A 21,014-nucleotide genomic window follows, 5' to 3' on the forward strand; every position below is an offset into this window, starting at 1 on the left:
AAGCACACACTTGAATGAGTGGGCTAGTATCATCTTCTTACTGTTAACTATTGGCTAAGATTTTCTTTTTTTGTAAAACAGGTATTTTAAAGTGAAACTATACAAATTAAAATTAATGTAAATTTTGTCATATATATTAAGATACTTCTAAACTCCCACTCCAGTCTTCTTGCCTGGAGAATTTCATGGACAGAGGAGCCTGATGGGCTACAGTCCATACGGCTGCAAAGACTAAGACAGGACTGAGTGACTCAGCACACACGCCCGCACAAAACAGCCTACATGGCAAACATCTGCAAGAGATGCACACAGAATACGATTAATAAGCTGGCAGGAATTTGGTAGTAGAAGCATTCTATCCTGTTAGAATTTTTCCTGTAATCAAGGATTCAAGGACATGTTACTTTACAGTCACTTACACAACAAATTTTATGTCTTTATATTGCCTAGGAGCTAGTTCCTTTTTTGCCTAACTTTGGTAAAATGTACTACTACTTTATAATAACGTAAACAGAATAATTAACCTGATTGATAGTAACAGGGCTGCTTGAATGTTAATATTACCTAAGGGCTTTTTTGGTCATTCCTTAAGTCTTATGGTGATTACATTTGATTACTTGTTTTAGTATAAAATGTTTCTGTAGTTTATTTCTTAAGCAATTAAACATTTTACCTTCTATTAAGTAAAAATCTCAACCTATGTGTTTTTAGGAATTCATTATTAAACACTTAACCAAGGATTTTCTTATATTATTCAGAGCATTAAGATCTAAGTCTTTTCTGCAGTCCATGTTTATTGAGTAGTTGTTACAATGCCAAACACTGTTAGACGATCTCTATATTAGAACTATTAGAACTATGTTAGAATTAGAACTGGGAGAGGGGTTTGGGAGAAAATGGATACATTTTATGGCTGACTCCCTTTGCTGTTCACCTGAAACTACCGTAACATTGATAATCAGCTATACCCCAATACAAAATAAAAAGTTCAAAGTTTGAGAAAGAAAACCATAAATGGAAAAAAAAGAATTAGAACTATTAGCAATAGAAACTTGGTTATGTACTTCAGAAAGTGTATGACCTTTCTAAAACACTTTTGTATATAATCTATTTTAATGTTATCATGTGTCTATACTTTTCAATATACAAATCACTGTAATCTCAAGTAACAGTGGAATCACTTTCTGAGAACCCGGCTCTATTTTCCATTTCTTCAAAGTAATTTTTAATCTTACAGAACTAAACTATTACTGTACCATTTCTTTGTTTACCATCCTTTCAGACTATTGTGATAGATTCTTTACTTCTACTGGTCCAAATACCTTTCTTTAAAACACCAACCTCAATCCCACCATAAACTAGCTTTGGTCCCATCTACTCATCAAGATAGTTTTTTTTTTTTTCATTTATCAAGTAAATTTTCTTGGCCTCCACATGCCTCATCCAAGTTCATGTCTTTGATTAGACCTTTAGAATCTATAGAAATTATAGTCCTTTAGAATCTATAGAAATAGCAGTCTTTACTTCTAAGCTCAATATTATTTACCCTTACCGTTTCTACTTATATATATGGGAGCAATCCAAAGAGGGAAAAATCTAAGACAATTCATAAACAGAGAATTTCCATATTCTCTAATTTCTATAGATCCTTTAGAATTATAGAAATTAGTCCTTTAGAGTCTTTAGAAATAGCAGTCTTCTGAGCTCAATATTTATTTACCCTTACCATTTCTACCAAGATATATGGAAGCAAATAAAAGAGGAAAAAACTAAGCAAATTCATAAACGGAATGATGATTGAATAAACCAAGTGAAGGATTTAAGTCTACAAGAAGTTAGGTTTTGATGGTTGATAATCTCATACTTACACAACAGTGAAAGCAAGATCTTAAGCTTAATGGAAAAGAGAACTAGAGTAGAGATGGAAAGCACAAAGTAACTTTTTACTTTTATTCGTTAAAATAGTCACATACATATAAATAAAACTTTACCACAGTACATTCATTGACTGTGGCCCTTGTCATCTTGCGGCATCCAGGATCCTGGCTGAAAGGTTTTGCCAGTGCTGGTGGGAGTCACTGAGGGTTCGTCTTTTCCAAAGTATGGAGCAGAGGCATGCCCTTTAATCTGAGTTTGAACTGGTGGAGGAAGTTCCTTGTTGCTCCCCTCCTGAAGAAGCTTTTCTTTTTCATAAAAATCTTGGCTTTTCATTTGAATTTCTTCTCTGCATTTTTCATTCTTCATAATTTCCTGCATGCATATATAAATGGAATAAATCATTAAATTTCTAGTTAGAAGAAAACCCAAACTACAGGTTTTATAAAAATAAAATAGCTGGTAAAAAATAAAGTACATATAGACATGATTCTTGCTTTGCATTTACATAATATATAGATACATACAGGGTAACTCTGAAAAAGCTATCTGATTATATATTGATGTTATTTTGAATTAAACAGCTATGTCCTGGTATACAATAATAAAAAGAAGGGCGGGAACACGAAATAGAGATACTTACTTCCCAGGAAGTGAAACAAACCACTTAACATGAAATATTAGTACATCTAGATATGAAATATTACACAAGAGCATAAAAGTCACTCTCATCAAAAGCTTTTCCAAATATAACAGCTATTTACTGCCTCAGAGACTAATCAGTGGTGTGTACTTCTACCGGATATGAAGTGACGGTGAGAAGGCCTCTGAGAGGTGCTCCTGCCAGTCTTTTCTCTGTGGGACTTAATGCATGCCAGGACCAAGACCCATCAATTTTCCTTCTTCCACCAGAGTGGTATGGCAGTGAGGAGGAGGACAGACACAGAATCAGAGTTCAGCATGCCTTAGACACCAGTTCCACAAAGGCACTCTGGTATTGGAAATGCTTCCTCCAGTAAGTGCAAGCAATTTGTGTGATGCAGCTCTATCACTCAGATTTGCTATTCTATCTGTAAGGATCTATGAAGCAGGGCAAAGGCTAATAGAGTTTTGCCAAGAGAATGCACTGGTCATAGCAAACACCCTCTTCCAACAACACAAGAGAAGACTCTACACATGGACATCGCCAGATGGTCAACACTGAAATCAGATTGATTATATTCTTTGCAGCCAAAGATGGAGAAGCTCTATACAGTCAGCAAAAATAAGACCAGAAGCTGACTGTGGCTCAGATCATGAACTCCTTATTGCCAAATTCAGACTTAAATTGAAGAAAGTAGGGAAAACCACTAGACCATTGAGGTATGACCTAAATCAAATCCCTTCTGATTATACAGTGGAAGTGAGAAATAGATTTAAGGGCCTAGATCTGATAGATAGAGTGCCTGATGAACTATGGAATGAGGTTTGTGACATTGTACAGGATACAGGGATCAAGACCATCCCCAAGAAAACGAAATGCAAAAAAGCAAAATGGCTGTCTGAGGAGGTCTTACAAATAGCTGTGAAAAGAAGAGAAGCTAGAAGCAAAAGAGAAAAGGAAAGATATAAGCATCTGAATGCAGAATTTCAAAGAATAGCAAGGATAAGAAAGCCTTCCTCAGCGATCAGTGCAAAGAAATAGAGGAAAACAACAAAATGGGAAAGACTAGAGATCTCTTCAAGAAATTAGAGATACCAAGGGAACATTTCATGCAAAGACGGGCTCTATAAAGGGCAGAAATGGTACGGACCTAACAGAAGCAGAAGATATTAAGAAGAGGTGGCAAGAATACACAGAAGAACTGTACAAAAAAGATCTTCATGACCCAGATAATCACGATGGTGTTATCACTCACCTAGGAATGTGAAGTCAAGTGGGCCTTAGAAAGCTCACTATGAACAAAGCTAGTGGAGGTGATGGAATTCCACTTGAGCTATTTCAAATCCTGAAAGATGATGCTGTGAAAGTGCTGCACTCAATCAGATCAGATTAGTTGCTCAGTCGTGTCCGACTCTTTGCGACCCCATGAATCGCAGCACGCCAGGCCTCCCTGTCTTCACCAACTCCTGGAGTTCACCCAGACTCACGTCCATCGAGTCAGTGATGCCATCCAGCCATCTCATACTCTGTCATCCCCTTCTCCTCCTGCCCCCAATCCCTCCCAGCATCAGAGTCTTTTCCAATGACTCAACTCTTCACATGAGGTGGCCAAAGTACTGGAGTTTCAGCTTTAGCATCATTCCTTCCAAAGAAATCCCAGGGCTGATCTCCTTCAGAATGGACTGGTTGGATCTCCTTGCAGTCCAAGGGACTCTCAAGAGTCTTCTCCAACACCACAGTTCAAAAGTATCAATTCTTTGGCACTCAGCCTTCTTCACAGTCCAACTCTCACATCCATACATGACCACTGGAAAAACCATAGCCTTGACTAGATGAACCTTTGTTGGCAAAGTAATGTCTCTGCTTTTGAATATGCTATCTAGGTTGGTCATAACTTTCCTTCCAAGGAGTAAGCGTCTTTTAATTTCATGGCTGCAGTCACCATCTGTAGTGATTTTGGAGCCCAGAAAAATAAAGTCTGACACTATTTCCACTGTTTCCCCATCTATTTCCCATGAAGTGGTGGGACCAGATGCCATGACCTTCGTTTTCTGAATGTTGAGCTTTAAGCCAACTTTTTCACTCTCCACTTTCACTTTCATCAAAGGGCTTTTGAGTTCCTCTTCACTTTCTGCCATAAGGGTGGTGTCATCTGCATATCTGAGGTTATTGATATTTCTCCCGGCAATCTTGATTCCAGTTTGTGTTTCTTCCAGTCCAGCATTTCTCATGATGTACTCTGCATATCAGTTAAATAAACAGGGTGACAATATACAGCCTTGACGAACTCCTTTTCCTATTTGGAACCAGTCTGTTGTTCCATGTCCAGTTCTAACTGTTGCTTCCTGACCTGCATACAAATTTCTCAAGAGGCAGACCAGGTGGTCTGGTATTCCCATGTCTCTCAGAATTTTCCACCGTTTATTGTGATCCACACAGTCAAAGGCTTTGGCACAGAAATAAAGCAGAAATAGATGTTTTTCTGGAACTCTCTTGCTTTTTCTATGATCCAGCGGATGTTGGCAATTTGATCTCTGGTTCCTCTGCCTTTTCTTTTTTTTTTTTTCCTCTGCCTTTTCTAAAACCAGCTTGAACATCAGGAAGTTCAAGGTTAACATATTGCTAAAGCCTGGCTTGGAGAATTTTGAGCATTACTTTACTAGCATGTGAGATGAGTGCAATTGTGCGGTAGTTTGAGCATTCTTTGGCATTGGAATGAAAACTGACCTTCTCCAGTGCTGCACTCAATATGTCAGCCAATTTGGAAAACTCAGCAGTGGGCACAGGACTGGAAAAGGTCCGTTTTCATTCCAATTCCAAAGAAAGGCAATGCCAAAGAATGCTCAAACTACTGCACAATTGCACTCATCTCACATGCTAGTAAAGTAATGCTCAAAATTCTCCAAGCCAGGCTTCAGCAATACGTGAACCGTGAACTTCCTGATGTTCAAGCTGGCTTTAGAAAAGGCAGAGGAACCAGAGATCAAATTGCCAACATCCGCTGGATCATAGAAAAAGCAAGAGAGTTCCAGAAAAACATCTATTTTTGCTTTATTGACTGTGCCAAAGCCTTTGACTGTGTGGATCACAATAAACGGTGGAAAATTCTTCAAGACATGGGAATACCAGACCACCTGGTCTGCCTCTTGAGAAATTTGTATGCAGGTCAGGAAGCAACAGTTAGAACTGGACATGGAACAACAGACTGGTTCCAAATAGGAAAAGGAGTTCGTCAAGGCTGTATATTGTCACCCTGTTTATTTAACTGATATGCAGAGTACATCATGAGAAATGCTGGACTGGAAGAAACACAAACTGGAATCAAGATTGCCGGGAGAAATATCAATAACCTCAGATATGCAGATGACACCACCCTTATGGCAGAAAGTGAAGAGGAACTCAAAAGCCCTTTGATGAAAGTGAAAGTGGAGAGTGAAAAAGTTGGCTTAAAGCTCAACATTCAGAAAACGAAGGTCATGGCATCTGGTCCCACCACTTCATGGGAAATAGATGGGGAAACAGTGGAAACAGTGTCAGACTATTTTTTGGGGCTACAAAATCACTGCAGATGGTGCTTGCAGCCATGAAATTAAAAGACGCTTACTCCTTGGAAGGAAAGTTATGACCAACCTAGATAGCATATTCAAAAGCAGAGACGTTACTTTGCCAACAAAGGTCCGTCTAGTCAAGGCTATGGTTTTTCCAGTGGTCATGTATGGATGTGAGAGTTGGACTGTGAAGAAAGCTGAGCACCAAAGAATTGATACTTTTGAACTGTGGTGTTGGAGAAGACTCTTGAGAGTCCCTTGGACTGCAAGGAGATCCAATCCATTCTAAAGGAAATCAGTCCTGAATATTAATGGGAAGGACTAATGCTAAAGCTGAAACTCCAATACTTTGGCCACCTCATGCGAAGAGTTGAGTCATTGGAAAAAGACTCTGATGCTGGGAGCGATTGGGGGCAGGAGGAGAAGGGGACAACAGAGGATGAGATGGCTGGATGGCATCACCGACTCAATGCACATGAGTTTGAGTAAACTCTGGGAGTTGGTGATGGACAGGGAGGCCTGCTGTGCTGGGATTCATGGGGTCACAAAAGTTAGACAAGACTGAGCGACTGAACTGACTGAACTGATGCCCCCAAACTGGAGAAGGAAATGGCAACCCACTCCAGAATTCTTGCTTGGAGAATGTCATGGACAGGGGAGCCTGGTGGGCTACAGTCATGGGACTGCAAAGAGTTGGACATGACTGAGCTACACAGCACATACCCCCAAACAACAATGAATCTGTAATTGTATTTTACTGAAAATAAGACCATCAAATTTAAGATGCATCACTGATACGTACCACTAAAAAAGGCAATCAAACTTCACATTCTGATTTCAGAGATGTCAAAATTTGAAAAGATAAGCATCTTAAAAACAGGTGAAATAGTAAAAAAAAAAAAATAGTAATTTTTGCTTATCTGTATTTTCTGCTTTTTCTTTAAGATCACAAAAACATCCGATATTTCTTGAAGAATATGTATGTTATTTATAATATGTTAATGTAATTAATATCTGACAACATTGTCAAAAACAAGTTCTCCCAAGTTATTTTTTAATATCAAGATTTTTAAAAATCACATATCAGGGTATTTAAAAGCATGATGAAATCTGTCTGTTTCTAACATGAATTTCAAGCAAAAAATAGTTCTTCAACGAGGTAAACACTGATATTTAAAATCATATTTAAAATAATGGTCTGAACTTCTAGGTAAAGATTTAGAGAGATTATAACTATCACTAAAAACTCAAACTTCTAGACACAAAGAAGGATGCATCTAATGAAATTCTCCCTCAAAGCAAACATGTGAGGGAAGGAATATTTATAAATATTCCTGTAATTTCCATAACACAGATCAATTCTGTATGAGTAGTTTAACAACCATAGTAACTAAGAGTTTAGAGATAGCTGCTATGACTGAGAGTGAGAATAGCCAGGTCTTTCCTTTTATATATATATATCCTTTAGAATTCTCAGGCCAGGTGACCACTTGCCACAAAGGAAGTCCATCAATATGATACTGGAAATAATGGAAGTAGAAGGAACTCCTTTTTCAGTCTGAGGCCATCTCCACTTCATCTCCAGACTCTGCAAGACCCTCTATGAAGTGACATGTCAGTATGAAAGCTCTTTCTCCTGGGCAGAATGAAAGGGTCAGGACTGCGCTAAATTTGCACTAGCAACCACCACAGGTAGCCAAACCTACTGAGAAGCTGGTACGCAGCTTGCTTTGCTTTGGTGTAAGAGGGACAGTCGTAACACCTTTATGGATTTCCGCTCGACTGCTGTAGTCTTACAGCTGGTGCAAGCCTATGCCTTCTGAATAAAAGGCAACCAAGGGCAGAGGGCTGCTCTTTTTTTCTGCCTTCGCTTTTTTCTGCCTCTTTACTCACCATACTCTGCCAAGTAGTGTCTTATGGCACCTACTGAGGCAAATAAAAAGCCAATCTGTACATGTTAATTATTTTAACATGAAGATTAAAGATTTTAAAGTTGAAAAACATGGAAACCATAGTTTTTCCCTAGAAAATAATTTTTGTCTTTTTTTTTAAAACTAATGGTTACCAGACCCCTGCCAACAGCTTCCAGAAGAATTAAACTGAACATAAATCATTTATGAGGGGAAATCTAGTTTTGTAAATATTTGGAGTAGATAAAATGAAAATAGTTAGGTAGAAAAAACAGGAATTTGTAGACTTGAAGATAAACAGAAGTAATTTTTAAACAAAGCTGATTTTACAGCAGAAATTACTACAAAACAAAGTTTTTCCTCTTAAATTATTTCCTTGGAACAAAGTCACCTTAAGTCTCAATATGTTTATCAACAAAAACATTGGTTATTTCAGCATTTTAGGAATAAACCAAGGGTAAGTAGGTCTTACGTAAATGTTTATATGTTTAAAACAAATATTTATCCTTTAACATGGGCTTCCCTGGTGGCTCAGCAGTAAGGAATTGCCTGCGATGCAGGAGACTGCCTGCAATGCAGGAGACGTGGGCTTGATCCCTGGGTCGGGAAGATCCCCTGGAGAAGGAAATGGCAACCCACTCCAAAATTCTTGCCTGGGAAATCCCATGGACAGAGGAGCCTGGTGGACCTTGGGTCCATTGTGTCCACTGGGTCGCAAGAGTCAGATGCAACTTGGTGACTAAACCACCACCACCTTTTTACATTCTCTAACATTAAAAAAAAAAATAGTTGTATGGTATTTTATCACTTGCATTACACCATGACTTACTTAATGACTACCTCTATTGTTGTTTCCAATATTTCACTTTTTCATTTAAAAAACAGCACTTTGATGACTATTCACATAAACAGTTCTTTTACCCAAACACACATCATTTCAATCCCAAATCTACCTTTTACTATCTGTGACACAAAGAAAGTCACCTAATTTTTTCAGGTGCAGTTTATCTGAAAATGGGAATACAGTGACCATGTATGTATAAACATTTATACCTCAAATACTCATATGGATAGTATTCACATTGTTTGATCTTCTGAAAATCTGCAGCTAAAAACATGGGTGCTGAAGCAAGACTAACTGCATACAAATTGGTTTTGCCGTTTACTAGCTGTGTGGCGCTGGTAACGTTGCTTAGCCTCGCTGTGCCTCAGTTTCCTTGTGTGTACAATGGAGGTTACAATAGTGTCTTCTTCAGTAGGCTACTGTAAAGACTGGGAAATAACTGGCTACTACTGGGCAGTTAACAGTACTACAGAAGAGGGTATGAGTGAACTTTAAAATAGTGAGTGTTTATTCTGTTCCATTCAAAATAAAACACACCAAACTTGCACCTGTCCTTCTTTCTCACCTCAGGGTAGAAATAAAGTCTCAATACTTATACTTCTAAGTACTTAAAAATTTAAGCCACTAATTTGTGACATACATTGAGTAACTATTTGTTGTGAACATTTTGTAAATAGCAGAATTCCTACATTAACTGCTATCTTTATGAAGAATGAACAAAACTCATAATTTTGCCGGGATAAAAAAAAAAAACTCTCCAATTTAATGTGCTACAGTCTCCAACAAAGCCAGCAACCATTACCACCGGATTGAGAACTAAGGTATTAGTAAGACACAGTCTACTGGCTTGAAAACACAAGATGGAATAACTGGTGCCAGACTAGCTCCTCTGCCATAAACAACTAGGGAGTGAGTGGAAGCTGCTCAGTTGTGTCTGACTCTTTGCGACACCACTGACTGTATAGTCCATGGAATTCTCCAGGCCAGAATACTGGAGTCGGTAGCCTTTCTCTACTCCAGGGAATCTTCCCAACCGAGGGACTGAACACAGGACTCCCGTATTGCAGGTGGATTCTTTGCCAGCTGAGCCACAAAGTAAGCCCATAAACAACTAGAAAACTGGACAAAAACACGAAACTCTTCAAATACTAAACAGCAGCCGGTGCCTTACTGTGATCCTTGAGGGAAGGGAAACAAATGCGATGACCCCTGTTTCACCTCAGCTTTCGGCCTGGAGGCATATCATGGGCTGCTGCACACGAACAGGGAACCCGAGCAGAGGCTGGTGATCTCGCTGAGGTAAAGAGATAGAGACAGTTGGGTAGGGAGTCTGAGGAAGCGGGAATCTGTGCGGCAGAGCATCAGAACACACACACACAGAGTTCTAGAAACCTGCATAGGAGTACCCTGAGTGTTCAGCTGAGTATTAATCTGCATGTGGATGCGACTCCACAGGGTCACGAAGGTGAATTTCTGGCTAAAGAATAACTACTGAGGAACTGTAAACTGAACAGCTGTGGTAGCTTGCATGAGACTAGGAGATATTTAAGTTCTAATGGACCAGAGATTCCTCACCAAACCTGAAGGGCATTTAGTATAGAGACTTCAGAACAATACCTCCATAGGAGTAAGGATAAATAAGCACACAAATCCTAGAATGTGAAGTCAAGTGGGCCTTAGAAAGCATCACTACACACAAAGCTAGTGGAGGTGATGGAATTCCAGTTGAGCTATTTCAGATCCTAAAAGATGATGCTTGTGAATGTGCTGCACTCAGTATGCCAGCAAATTTGTAAAACTCAGCAGAGGCCACAGGCCTGGAAAAGGTCCATTTTCATTCCAATCCCAAAGAAAGGCAATGCCAAAGAATGCTCAAACTACCACACAATTACACTCATCTCACACGCTAGTAAACTAATGCTCAAAATTCTCCAAGCTAGGCTTCAGCAATACATGAACTGTGAACTTCCAGATGTTCAAGCTGGTTTTAGAAAAGGCAGAGGAACCAGAGATCAAATTGCCAACATCCACTGGATCATGGAAAAAGCAAGAGAGTTCCAGAAAAGCATCTATTTCTGCTTTATTGACTATGCCAAAGCCTTTGACTGTGTGGATCACAATAAACTGTAAAATTCTGAAAGAGATGGGAATACCAGACCACCTGACCTTCCTCTTGAGAAACCTGTATGCGGGTCAGGAAGCAACAGTTAGAACTGGACATGGAACAACAGACTGGTTCCAAATAGGAAAAGGAGTACGTCAAGGCTGTATATTGTCACCCTGCTTGTTTAACTTATATGCAGAGTACATCATGAGAAACGCTGGGCTGGAAGAAGCACAAGCTGGAATCAAGATTGCAGGGAGAAATATCAATAACCTCAGATATGCAGATGACAGCACCCTTATAGCAGAAAGTGAAGAGGAACTAAAGAGCCTCTTGATGAAAGTGAAAGAGGAGAGGGAAAAAGTTGGCTTAAAGCTCAACATTCAGAAAACTAAGATCATGACATCTGGTCCCATCACTTCATGGCAAATAGATGGGGAAACAGTGGAAACAGTGTCAGACTTTATTTTTGGGGGCTCCAAAATCACTGCAGATGGTGATTGCAGCCATGAAATTAAAAGACACTTACTTCTTGGAAGGAAAGTTATGACCAACCTAGATAGCATATTCAAAAGCAGAGACATTACTTTACCAACAAAGGTCCGTCTAGTCAAGGCTATGGTTTTTCCAGTGGTCATGTATGGATGTGAGAGTTGGACTGTGAAGAAAGCTGAGCGCCGAAGAATTGATGCCTGTGGTGTTGGAGAAGACTCTTGAGAGTCCCTTGGACTGCAAGGAGATCCAACCAGTCCATTCTAAAGGAAAACAGTCCTGGGTGTTCATTGGAAGGAATGATGCTAAAGCTGAAATTCCAGTACTTTGGCCACCTCATGCGAAGAGTTGAGTCATTGGAAAAGACTCTGATGCTGAGAGGGATTGGGGGCAGGAGGAGAAGGGGACGACAGAGGATGAGATGGCTGGATGGCATCACTGACTCGATGGACGTGAGTTTGAGTGAACTCCGGGGGTTGGTGATGGACAGGGAGGCCTGGCGTGCTGTGATTCATGGGGTTGCAAAGAGTCCGACATGACTGAGCGACTGAACTGAACTGAGAGATAACTCTCGGAGAAGGCAATGGCACCCCACTCCAGTACTCTTGCCTGGAAAATCCCATGGATGGAGGAGCCTGGTTGGCTGCATTTCATGGGGTCGTTAAGAGTCGGACATGACTGAGCGACTTCACTTTCACTTTTCACTTTCATGCATTGGATAAAGAAAAGGCAACCCACTCCAGCGTTCTTGCCTGGAGAATCCCAGGGACGGGGGAGCCTGGTGGGCTGCCGTCTATGGGGTCGCACAGAGTCAGACACGACTGAAGTGACTTAGCAGCAGCATCAGAGATAACTCTAAACTTGCACTGTCCTATACAGTAGAATTTAAATTAATTAAAATAAAATGTAAAATTTAGTTCCTTAAAGGTACTAGACACATTTCAAGTGTTTACTAATCAAATGTGACTGATGGCTAGTATCTTGGAAAGTATAGATATAAAACATTTCCGTCACTGCAGAAACTCATATAATAGTACTTCTCTAGATCCACCTGAACAAAGCTTAAAAATAAAGCCTCTAAAAGCCTGGGCTGATTCACATGTAAATTAATATACTCCAAAACAAATCAACCAAAAAACAAAACCTCAACATTTTTAAACGGACGATAAAAAACACCGACAGTAAATAATGTACTGTTTCAATGTTTATCATCCAGTCACAAAGAAGGAAAGTGTAATACAAAACTAGTTAACAGAAACATGATAGAAATGATGAAATTAATAGATAAGGACTTTATCATAGCTACTATAAATATGTTCAAAGATGTAAAAGAAAATGCAACATAAAGAAAGAAAAAAAACTAGAAACATTTAAAAAGAACCAAATAGAACTTCTAGAGGTGAAAAATAATACATGAAACAAAAAATGTAATGGATATGGTTAACAGCAGATTAAACACTGCAGAAAAACAAATCTGAAAACAATGGAAACTATACAGACTGAAGCAAAAGAGAGAAAAAAGGTTAAAAACTGAACCAGAGCCTCAGTGAGCTCTGGGGCAATATTAAGCAGTCTTATGTACATGTAACTGGAATCACAGAACGAGAAGAGAGGAGAAACAAAATAATGACTAAAAATATATCAAGTAAATAAACATATAAATCTACATATCCAAGACACTAAAAAACACTCCAAGTAGGAAAATTATAAAACCAAAGCTTATCAAATCAAACTGTGAAAAACTAATGATAAAGAGAAAATCTTTTAAAATCTACAAAAAGACATTTATGAGACAAAGATAAATAATACTGAGTTCTCACCAGAAACAATGCAAAGCATATAGAACAATGGCATGACTTTAATATACTGAAAGAAAACAAAAACTGTCCATTTAGAAACGTATATTCAGTGGAAATATTCTTTAAAAATGAAGGCATGATGATATTTTCAGACCAAAAAAAAGAGGGGGGGTGTTTTTGTCACAAGCAAACCTCTATTATAAGAACATTAAAGGAAGTACTTTAGGTTGAAAAATGATACAATATGGAAATTTGAATCCACATAAAGGAATGAATAGTGCCAGAAATATCAGAATGAAGGCCTTCATTGCAGGGAAAAATGCTAGATTTGGGGACACTCTGCTAGGTACTCAGTGCCCTGTAACTTTGTCAATCCACTCTCAGCTACTTGAGCCCACGAGTAGCATCATCACATTGTAAACTGAAACTACTGCTATAGATTTTGAGGGTTATCATCATTGTATCCCCACCAGAAGGACTTTTCAAGCTTTGCAAAAATGTCACTTATCAGTAAATATAGGAGAAGTATAGCTAGAGCCAGACATCCTGGAATGTGAAGTCAAGTGGGCCTCAGAAAGCATCACTACGAACAAAGCTAGTGGAGGAGATGGAATTCCAGTTGAACTATTTCAAATCCTGAAAGATGATGCTGTGAAAGTGCTGCACTCAATATGCCAGCAAATTGGGAAAACTCAGCAGTGGCCATGGGACTGGAAAAGGTCCGTTTTCATTCCAATCCCAAAGAAAGGCAATGCCAAAGAATGCTCAAACTACCGCACAATTACACTCATCTCACACGCTAGTAAAGTAATGCTCAGAATTCTCCAAGCCAGGCTTCAGCAATATGTGAACCGTGAATTTCCTGATGTCCAAGCTGGTTTTAGAAAAGGCAGAAGAACCAGAGATCAAATTGCCAACATCCGCTGGATCATGGAAAAAGCAAGAGAGTTCCAGAAAAGCATCTATTTCTGCTTTATTGACTATGCCAAAGCCTTTGACTGTGTGGATCACAATAAACGGTGGAAAATTCTGAAAGAGATGGGAATACCAGACCACCTGATCTACCTCTTGAGAAATTTGTATGCAGGTCAGGAAGCAACAGTTAGAACTGGACATGGAACAACAGACTGGTTCCAAATAGGAAAAGGAGTATGTCAAGGCTGTATATTGTCACCATGCTTATTTAACTTATATGCAGAGTACATCATGAGACACGCTGGGCTGGAAGAAGCACAAGCTGGAATCAAGAATGCCGGGAGAAATATCAATAACCTCAGGTATGCAGATGACAGCACCCTTATGGCAGAAAGTGAAGAGGAACTCAAAAGCCTCTTGATGAAAGTGAAAGGGGAGAGTGAAAAAGTTGGCTTAAAGCTCAACATTCAGAAAACGAAGGTCATGGCATCCGGTCCCACCACTTCATGGGAAATAGATGGGGAAACAGTGGAAACAGTGTCAGACTTTATTTTTCTGGGCTCCAAAATCACTGCAGATGGTGACTGCAGCCATGAAATTCAAAGACACTTACTCCTTGGAAGGAAAGTTATGACCAACCTAGATAGCATATTCAAAAGCAGAGACATTACTTTGCCAACAAAGGTTCGTCTAGTCAAGGCTATGGTTTTTCCTGTGGTCATGTATGGATGTGAGAGTTGGACTGTGAAGAAGGCTGAGCGCCGAAGAATTGATGCTTTTTTTTTTTTTTTAAACTTTACAATATTGTATTGGTTTTGCCATATATCAAAATGAATCTGCCACAGGTATACATGTGTTCCCCATCCTGAACCCTCCTCCCTCCTCCCTCCCCATACCATCCCTCTGGGTCGTCCCAGTGCACCAGCCCCAAGCATCCAGTATCGTGCATCGAACCTGGACTGGCGACTCGTTTCATATATGATATTATACATATTCCAATGCCATTCTCCCAAATCATCCCACCCTCTCCCTCTCCCACAGAGTCCAAAAGACTGTTCTATACATCAGTGTCTCTTTTGCTATCTCATATACAGGGTTATTGCTACCATCTTTCTAAATTCCATATATATGCGTTAGTATACTGTATTGGTGTTTTTCTTTCTGGCTTACTTCACTCTGTATAATAGGGTCCAGTTTCATCCACCTCATTAGAACTGATTCAAATGTATTCTTTTTAATAGCTGAGTAATACTCCATTGTGTATATGTACCACTGCTTTCTTATCCATTCAGCTGCTGATGGACATCTAGGTTGCTTCCATGTCCTGGCTATTATAAACAGTGCTGCGATGAACATTGGGGTACACGTGTCTCTTTCCTTCTGGTTTCCTCAGTGTGTATGCCCAGCAGTGGGATTGCTGGATCATAAGGCAGTTCTATTTCCAGTTTTTTAAGGAATCTCCACACTGTTCTCCATAGTGGCTGTACTAGTTTGCATTCCCACCAACAGTGTAAAAGGGTTCCCTTTTCTCCACACCCTCTCCAGCATTTATTGCTTGTAGACTTTTGGATCGCAGCCATTCTGACTGGCATGAAATGGTACCTCATAGTGGTTTTGATTTGCATTTCTCTGATAATGAGTGATGTTGAGCATCTTTTCATATGTTTGTTAGCCACCTGTATGTCTTCTTTGGAGAAATGTCTATTTAGTTCTTTGGCCCATTTTTTGATTGAGTCATTTATTTTTCTGGAGTTGAGCTGTAGGAGTTGCTTGTATATTTTTGAGATTAGTTGTTTGTCTGTTGCTTCATCTGCTATTATTTTCTCCCATTCTTAAGGCTGTCCACTTTCACCATTACTATTCAACATAGTTTTGGAAGTTTTGGCCACAGCAGTCAGAGCAGAAAAAGAAATAATAGGAATCCAAATTGGAAAAGAAGAAGTGAAACTCTCACTATTTGCAGATGACATGATCCTCTACATAGAAAACCCTAAAGACTCCACCAGAAAACTACTAGAACTAATCAATGAATATAGTAAAGTTGCAGGATATAAAATCAACACACAGAAATCCCTTGCATTCCTATACACTAATAATGAGAAAATAGAAAGAGAAATTAAGGCAACAATTCCATTCACCATTGCAACGAAAATAATAAAATACTTAGGAATATATCTACCTAAAGAAACTAAAGACCTATATATAGAAAACTATAAAACACTGGTGAAAGAAATCAAAGAGGACACTAATAGATGGAGAAATATACCATGTTCATGGATTGGAAGAATCAATATAGTGAAAATGAGTATACTACCCAAAGCAATTTATAGATCAATGCAATCCCTATCAAGCTACCAACGGTATTCTTCACAGAACTAGAACAAATAATTTCACAATTTGTATGGAAATACAAAAAAACTTGAATAGCCAAAGCTATCTTGAGAAAGAAGAATGGAACTGGAGGAATCAACCTGCCTGACTTCAAGCTCTACTACAAAGCCACAGTCATCAAGACAGTATGGTACTGGCACAAAGACAGAAATATAGATCAATGGAACAAAATAGAAAGCCCAGAGATAAATCCACGCACATATGGACACCTTATCTTTGACAAAGGAGGCAAGAATATACAATGGATTAAAGACAATCTCTTTAACAAGTGGTGCTGGGAAAACTGGTCAACCACTTGTAAAAGAATGAAACTAGAGCACTTTCTAAGACCATACACAAAAATAAACTCAAAATGGATTAAAGACCTAAATGTAAGACCAGAAGCTATAAAACTCCTAGAGGAGAACATAGGCAAAACACTCTCTGACATACATCACAGCAGGATCCTCTATGACCCACCTCCCAGAATATTGGAAATAAAAGCAAAAATAAACAAATGGGACCTAATTAAACTTAAAAGCTTCTGTACAACAAAGGAAACTATAAGCAAGGTGAAAAGAATTGATGCTTTTGAACTGTGGTGTTGGAGAAGACTCTTGAGAGTTTCTTGGACTGCAAGGAGATCCAACCAGTCCATTCTGAAGGAGATCAGCCCTGGGATTTCTTTGGAAGGAATGATGCTAAAGCTGAAACTCCAGTACTTTGGCCACCTCATGCGAAGAGTTGAGTCATTGGAAAAGACTCTGATGCTGGGAGGGATTGGGGGCAAGAGGAGAAGGGGACGACAGAGGATGAGATGGCTGGATGGCATCACTGACTCGATCGAGTTGAGTCTGAGTGAACTCCAGGGGTTGGTGATGGACAGGGAGGCCTGGCGTGCTGCGATTCATGGGGTCGCAAAGAGTCGGACACGACTGAGTGACAGATCTGATCTGATAGCTTGAAATGAAAGAGGACTGTTGTGAGCACATGCAGCACTCAAATTAACAGCACCACCTGGGGGACAGATGACGCCTCATTCCCTCCCTACTCCCACCTGACAAACAGCCTTTGCCCACCAAACCTTCCATGTCTTGCAAACCTTCCATTGTCCTGGCTTCCAAAGGCCCTTCTCCACTGAAGCTGCCTCTGGTGGGGTGGAGAAACAAAAGTCATGTATGAGGTCAACTTGTTTCTGAGAAGGTCACATCAAAGAATCCCCTGGAGTGAAGCACTGAAGGATACCATTCTCAACCAATCTCAGGGAAGAAGAGGAAAAAAAGAAAAAAAACCACATACTGACAACAGAGAAAGCACAAGCTGTACCAAAATCTAGTGTTTCAGAACTTTCCCCTAATATGTTGTTTATGAATGACCATTGTTCTGTGACAGTCTCATTTCAACAGGCACCAGGGGTGTTTAGCTGGAGCAAATTAGCTTAGGCTTGAGTTATTTACAGTAGAGACTTGATATTGGAAAAACAGACAAACTCATTTGTGAAAAGTATCATGTTAAATGTTTGAATTTCTGTATTTCTTTAGTCAAATTATAAATCACCATTGTTTGTGAAGGATTACACGGAAAAGGAGATTAGAAAAAAAAAAAAGCTTTGTATGCCCTTAACAAGCTTAACCTTGTTTTTGTAGTATAGACAAGGTAATGGTTACTTATTATGTTAGTGGTATTGTTTAGTCGCTAAGTTGTGTCCAACTCTTTGCAACCCTATGGACTGTAGTCCGCCAGCCTCCTCTGTCCACGGGATTTTCCGGGCAAGAATACTGAACTGGGTAGCCATTTCCTTTTCCAGGGGATCTTCCTGATCCAGGGATCGAACCTGCATCTCCTACACTGGCAGGTGGATTCTTTACTGCTGAGCACCAGAGAAGCCCTACTTATTGTGTACTATTTATTAATTCGGTGATGACAACTCAAGCTCCTAAAATGTTGTAGCTCAAGTCCTTTTCAATGCTACTTCTTTGCTAAGTTCAGTTCAGTTCAGTCCAGTTGCTCAGTCTGTCCAACTCTTTACAACCCCATGGACTGCAGCACTCCAGGCTTCCAGGTCCATCACCAACTCCCAGAAGCTATTCAAACTCGTGTCCATTGAATCGGTGATGCCATCCAATCATCTTATCCTCTGTCATCCCTTTTGCTAAGAGCTCTGCTTAAGATAAGCCCTTTGAGTAGCTGTACTATTGTTCTCCTAAATGTTGCAAATTAATAGGTGTGGTAATGACAAAAGTGAGCTATCTCCGGGAGATGGTGAAGGACAGGGAAGCCTGGTATGCTGCAGTCCATGGGGTCACAAGAGTCGGACACGCACTGAGCAACCGAACAACAGCAATGACAAGAGTTATTAAAGTTGTTTTTTCCTTTAATGAACAAAATACAGACAAAAATGAAGCTTGAAAATGCAATTTTCAGACATGTTGACTCAAAGACATTAGGAATTATTAATATATAATCCCATTCCAATCATATAGTCCCATATGTGAAAATCTAGTACATGCGACTTTTCCAAGATGGTGAAGAAATAGGCTCAAATATACAGTTATAGCCGTTGGAGATATTACATAACAGAACAGGCTACTTGGACTATAAAAAAGAGGTAAAACAACGGATGGAATAGAACTAGAGATCTCTAAGATGAGGTCTTGGGAGAGATAAAGGGAACTGAGGTGATGTGAACTTGAACCCTGGAACCATACTCTAGTTATTGGCGAGAAGGGAGAGGGCGATCTATAAGTGCTCTCTTGTGGATACCTCAGCTTGCCTGGAACAAAGCTTAGATTACTTAGAAAGTGTATGGCAAATAGCAGGGGGAGAAGTGGAAGCAGTGACAGATTTTCTTTTCTTGGACTCAAATTCACTGCAGATGGTGACTGCAGCCACGAAATTAAAAGATGCTTGCTCCTTGGAAGGAAAGCTATGATAAACTTAGACAAATGTATTAAAAAGCAGAGACATCACTTTGCCGACAAAAGTCCATCTAGTCAAAGCCATGTTTTTTTCCAGTAGATATGTACGGACGTGACACTCCCTGGTGGTCTAGAGGTTAGGAGTCAGCTCTCTCACGGCTTGGGTTTGATTCCTGGTCAGGGAAGCCTTTCGGGGCTTCCCTGGTAACTCAGCTGGTAAAGAATCCACCTGCAATGCAGGAGATCCCAGTTCGATCCCTGTGTTGAGAAGATTCCATGGAGAAGGGATAGGCTACCCACTCTAGTATTCTTGGGCTTCCCTGGTGCCTCAGATAGTAAAGAATCCACCCGCAATGCAGGAGATCTGGTTTTGATCCCTGGGTTGGAAAGATCCCCTAGAGGAGGGCAAGGCAACCCACTCCAGTGTTCTTGCCTGGAGAATCCCACGGACAGAGGAGCCTGGTGGGCTACAGTCCACAGGGTAGCAAAGAGTCAGACACGACTGAAGTTACTGAGCACTAGCATGATGTATGGATGTCAGAGTTGGACCATAAATAAGGCTGAGTGCGGAAGAATTAAGCTTTTGAACTGTGGTGCTGGAGAAGACTCTTGCCAGTCCCTTAGACAGCAAGGAGATCAAACCAGTCAATCTTAAAGGAAATCAATCCTGAATATTCACTGGAAGGACTGATGCTGAAGTTGAAGCTGAAGCTCCAATACTTTGGACACTTGATGCAAAGAGCCAAGTCACTGGAAAAGACCCTGATACTGAGAAAGACTGAAGGCAAAAGGAGAATAGGGTGGCAAAGGATGAAATGGTTAGATAGCACACTGACTCAATGGATATGAATTTGAGCAAACTCCAGTAGACAGTAGAAGATAAAGGAGCCTGGCGTGCCACAGTCCATGGGGTTCCAAAGAGTAGGGCATGACCTACAGACTGAACAACAACAACTGGAGAAAGAAAAGGGCTGAGAACTGGGGCTGAGAACTGAGTGAGTTAAAATGGTTACCCAAAGATTTTTCTGTCTCAGGTATCCATGTCATTCCGCATGTCTGGGGCCACACTGGGACAAGAGGTATAGGAATGAACAATTCTGAGTCTAAATTATTAAACGGAATTGAGTATTTGGACACTGATCTAAGCACACATATAACAGCATTTAGGAATATTTACTATTAACATATACCTTTTGAACAAGAGGAAGATAAATACAAATGACCCATTATTAATAACTGAAGATATGTAAAGTGTCACTAGTATTTTTTAATTTAGTCTGCCTATTTGTATGTGCCACATGTATGTATAAATAAAAATGAAAAACTGTTTTCATGATATAATTCAGGAGCTCAATCCCCTAACCTTATTTCTCTCTCTAGAGTCTCAGCCTCGTCAATGGAAAATTCTTCTGTCAAGGAGTATTTCAGTAACACACTCTATATACATATATATGATGGTGTGATATTCATTTAAAGATAAAATTCTGTAATAGACTTCAAGATTATTTTGTAATTCTTATACAAATAGAACTGGAAATGGAATATAGACCTAATGGTCAGTCCTTTATTAGGAAATTCTAATGTTTATTTTTAAGT

At 39.7% G+C, this 21,014-nt stretch overlaps 1 protein-coding gene across 2 annotated transcripts in view; it reads right to left on the reverse strand.

The window, feature by feature from the left end:
* Positions 1–1,936: 1,936 nt before the first annotated feature.
* NDUFAF2 (NADH:ubiquinone oxidoreductase complex assembly factor 2) overlaps positions 1,937–21,014 on the reverse strand; it is a 185,226-nt gene continuing 166,148 nt past the window's right edge. For both annotated transcript variants that reach the window (XM_044932577.1, XM_025270500.2), the window contains one exon: positions 1,937–2,250. In XM_044932577.1, coding sequence (XP_044788512.1) covers positions 2,002–2,250 — 249 coding nt within the window. In that variant the 3' untranslated portion in view covers positions 1,937–2,001. The remainder of the gene's footprint in view (positions 2,251–21,014) is intronic.

Source organism: Bubalus bubalis, chromosome 19 (assembly GCF_019923935.1).
Source record: "Bubalus bubalis isolate 160015118507 breed Murrah chromosome 19, NDDB_SH_1, whole genome shotgun sequence".
Taxonomy (NCBI): domain Eukaryota; kingdom Metazoa; phylum Chordata; class Mammalia; order Artiodactyla; family Bovidae; genus Bubalus; species Bubalus bubalis.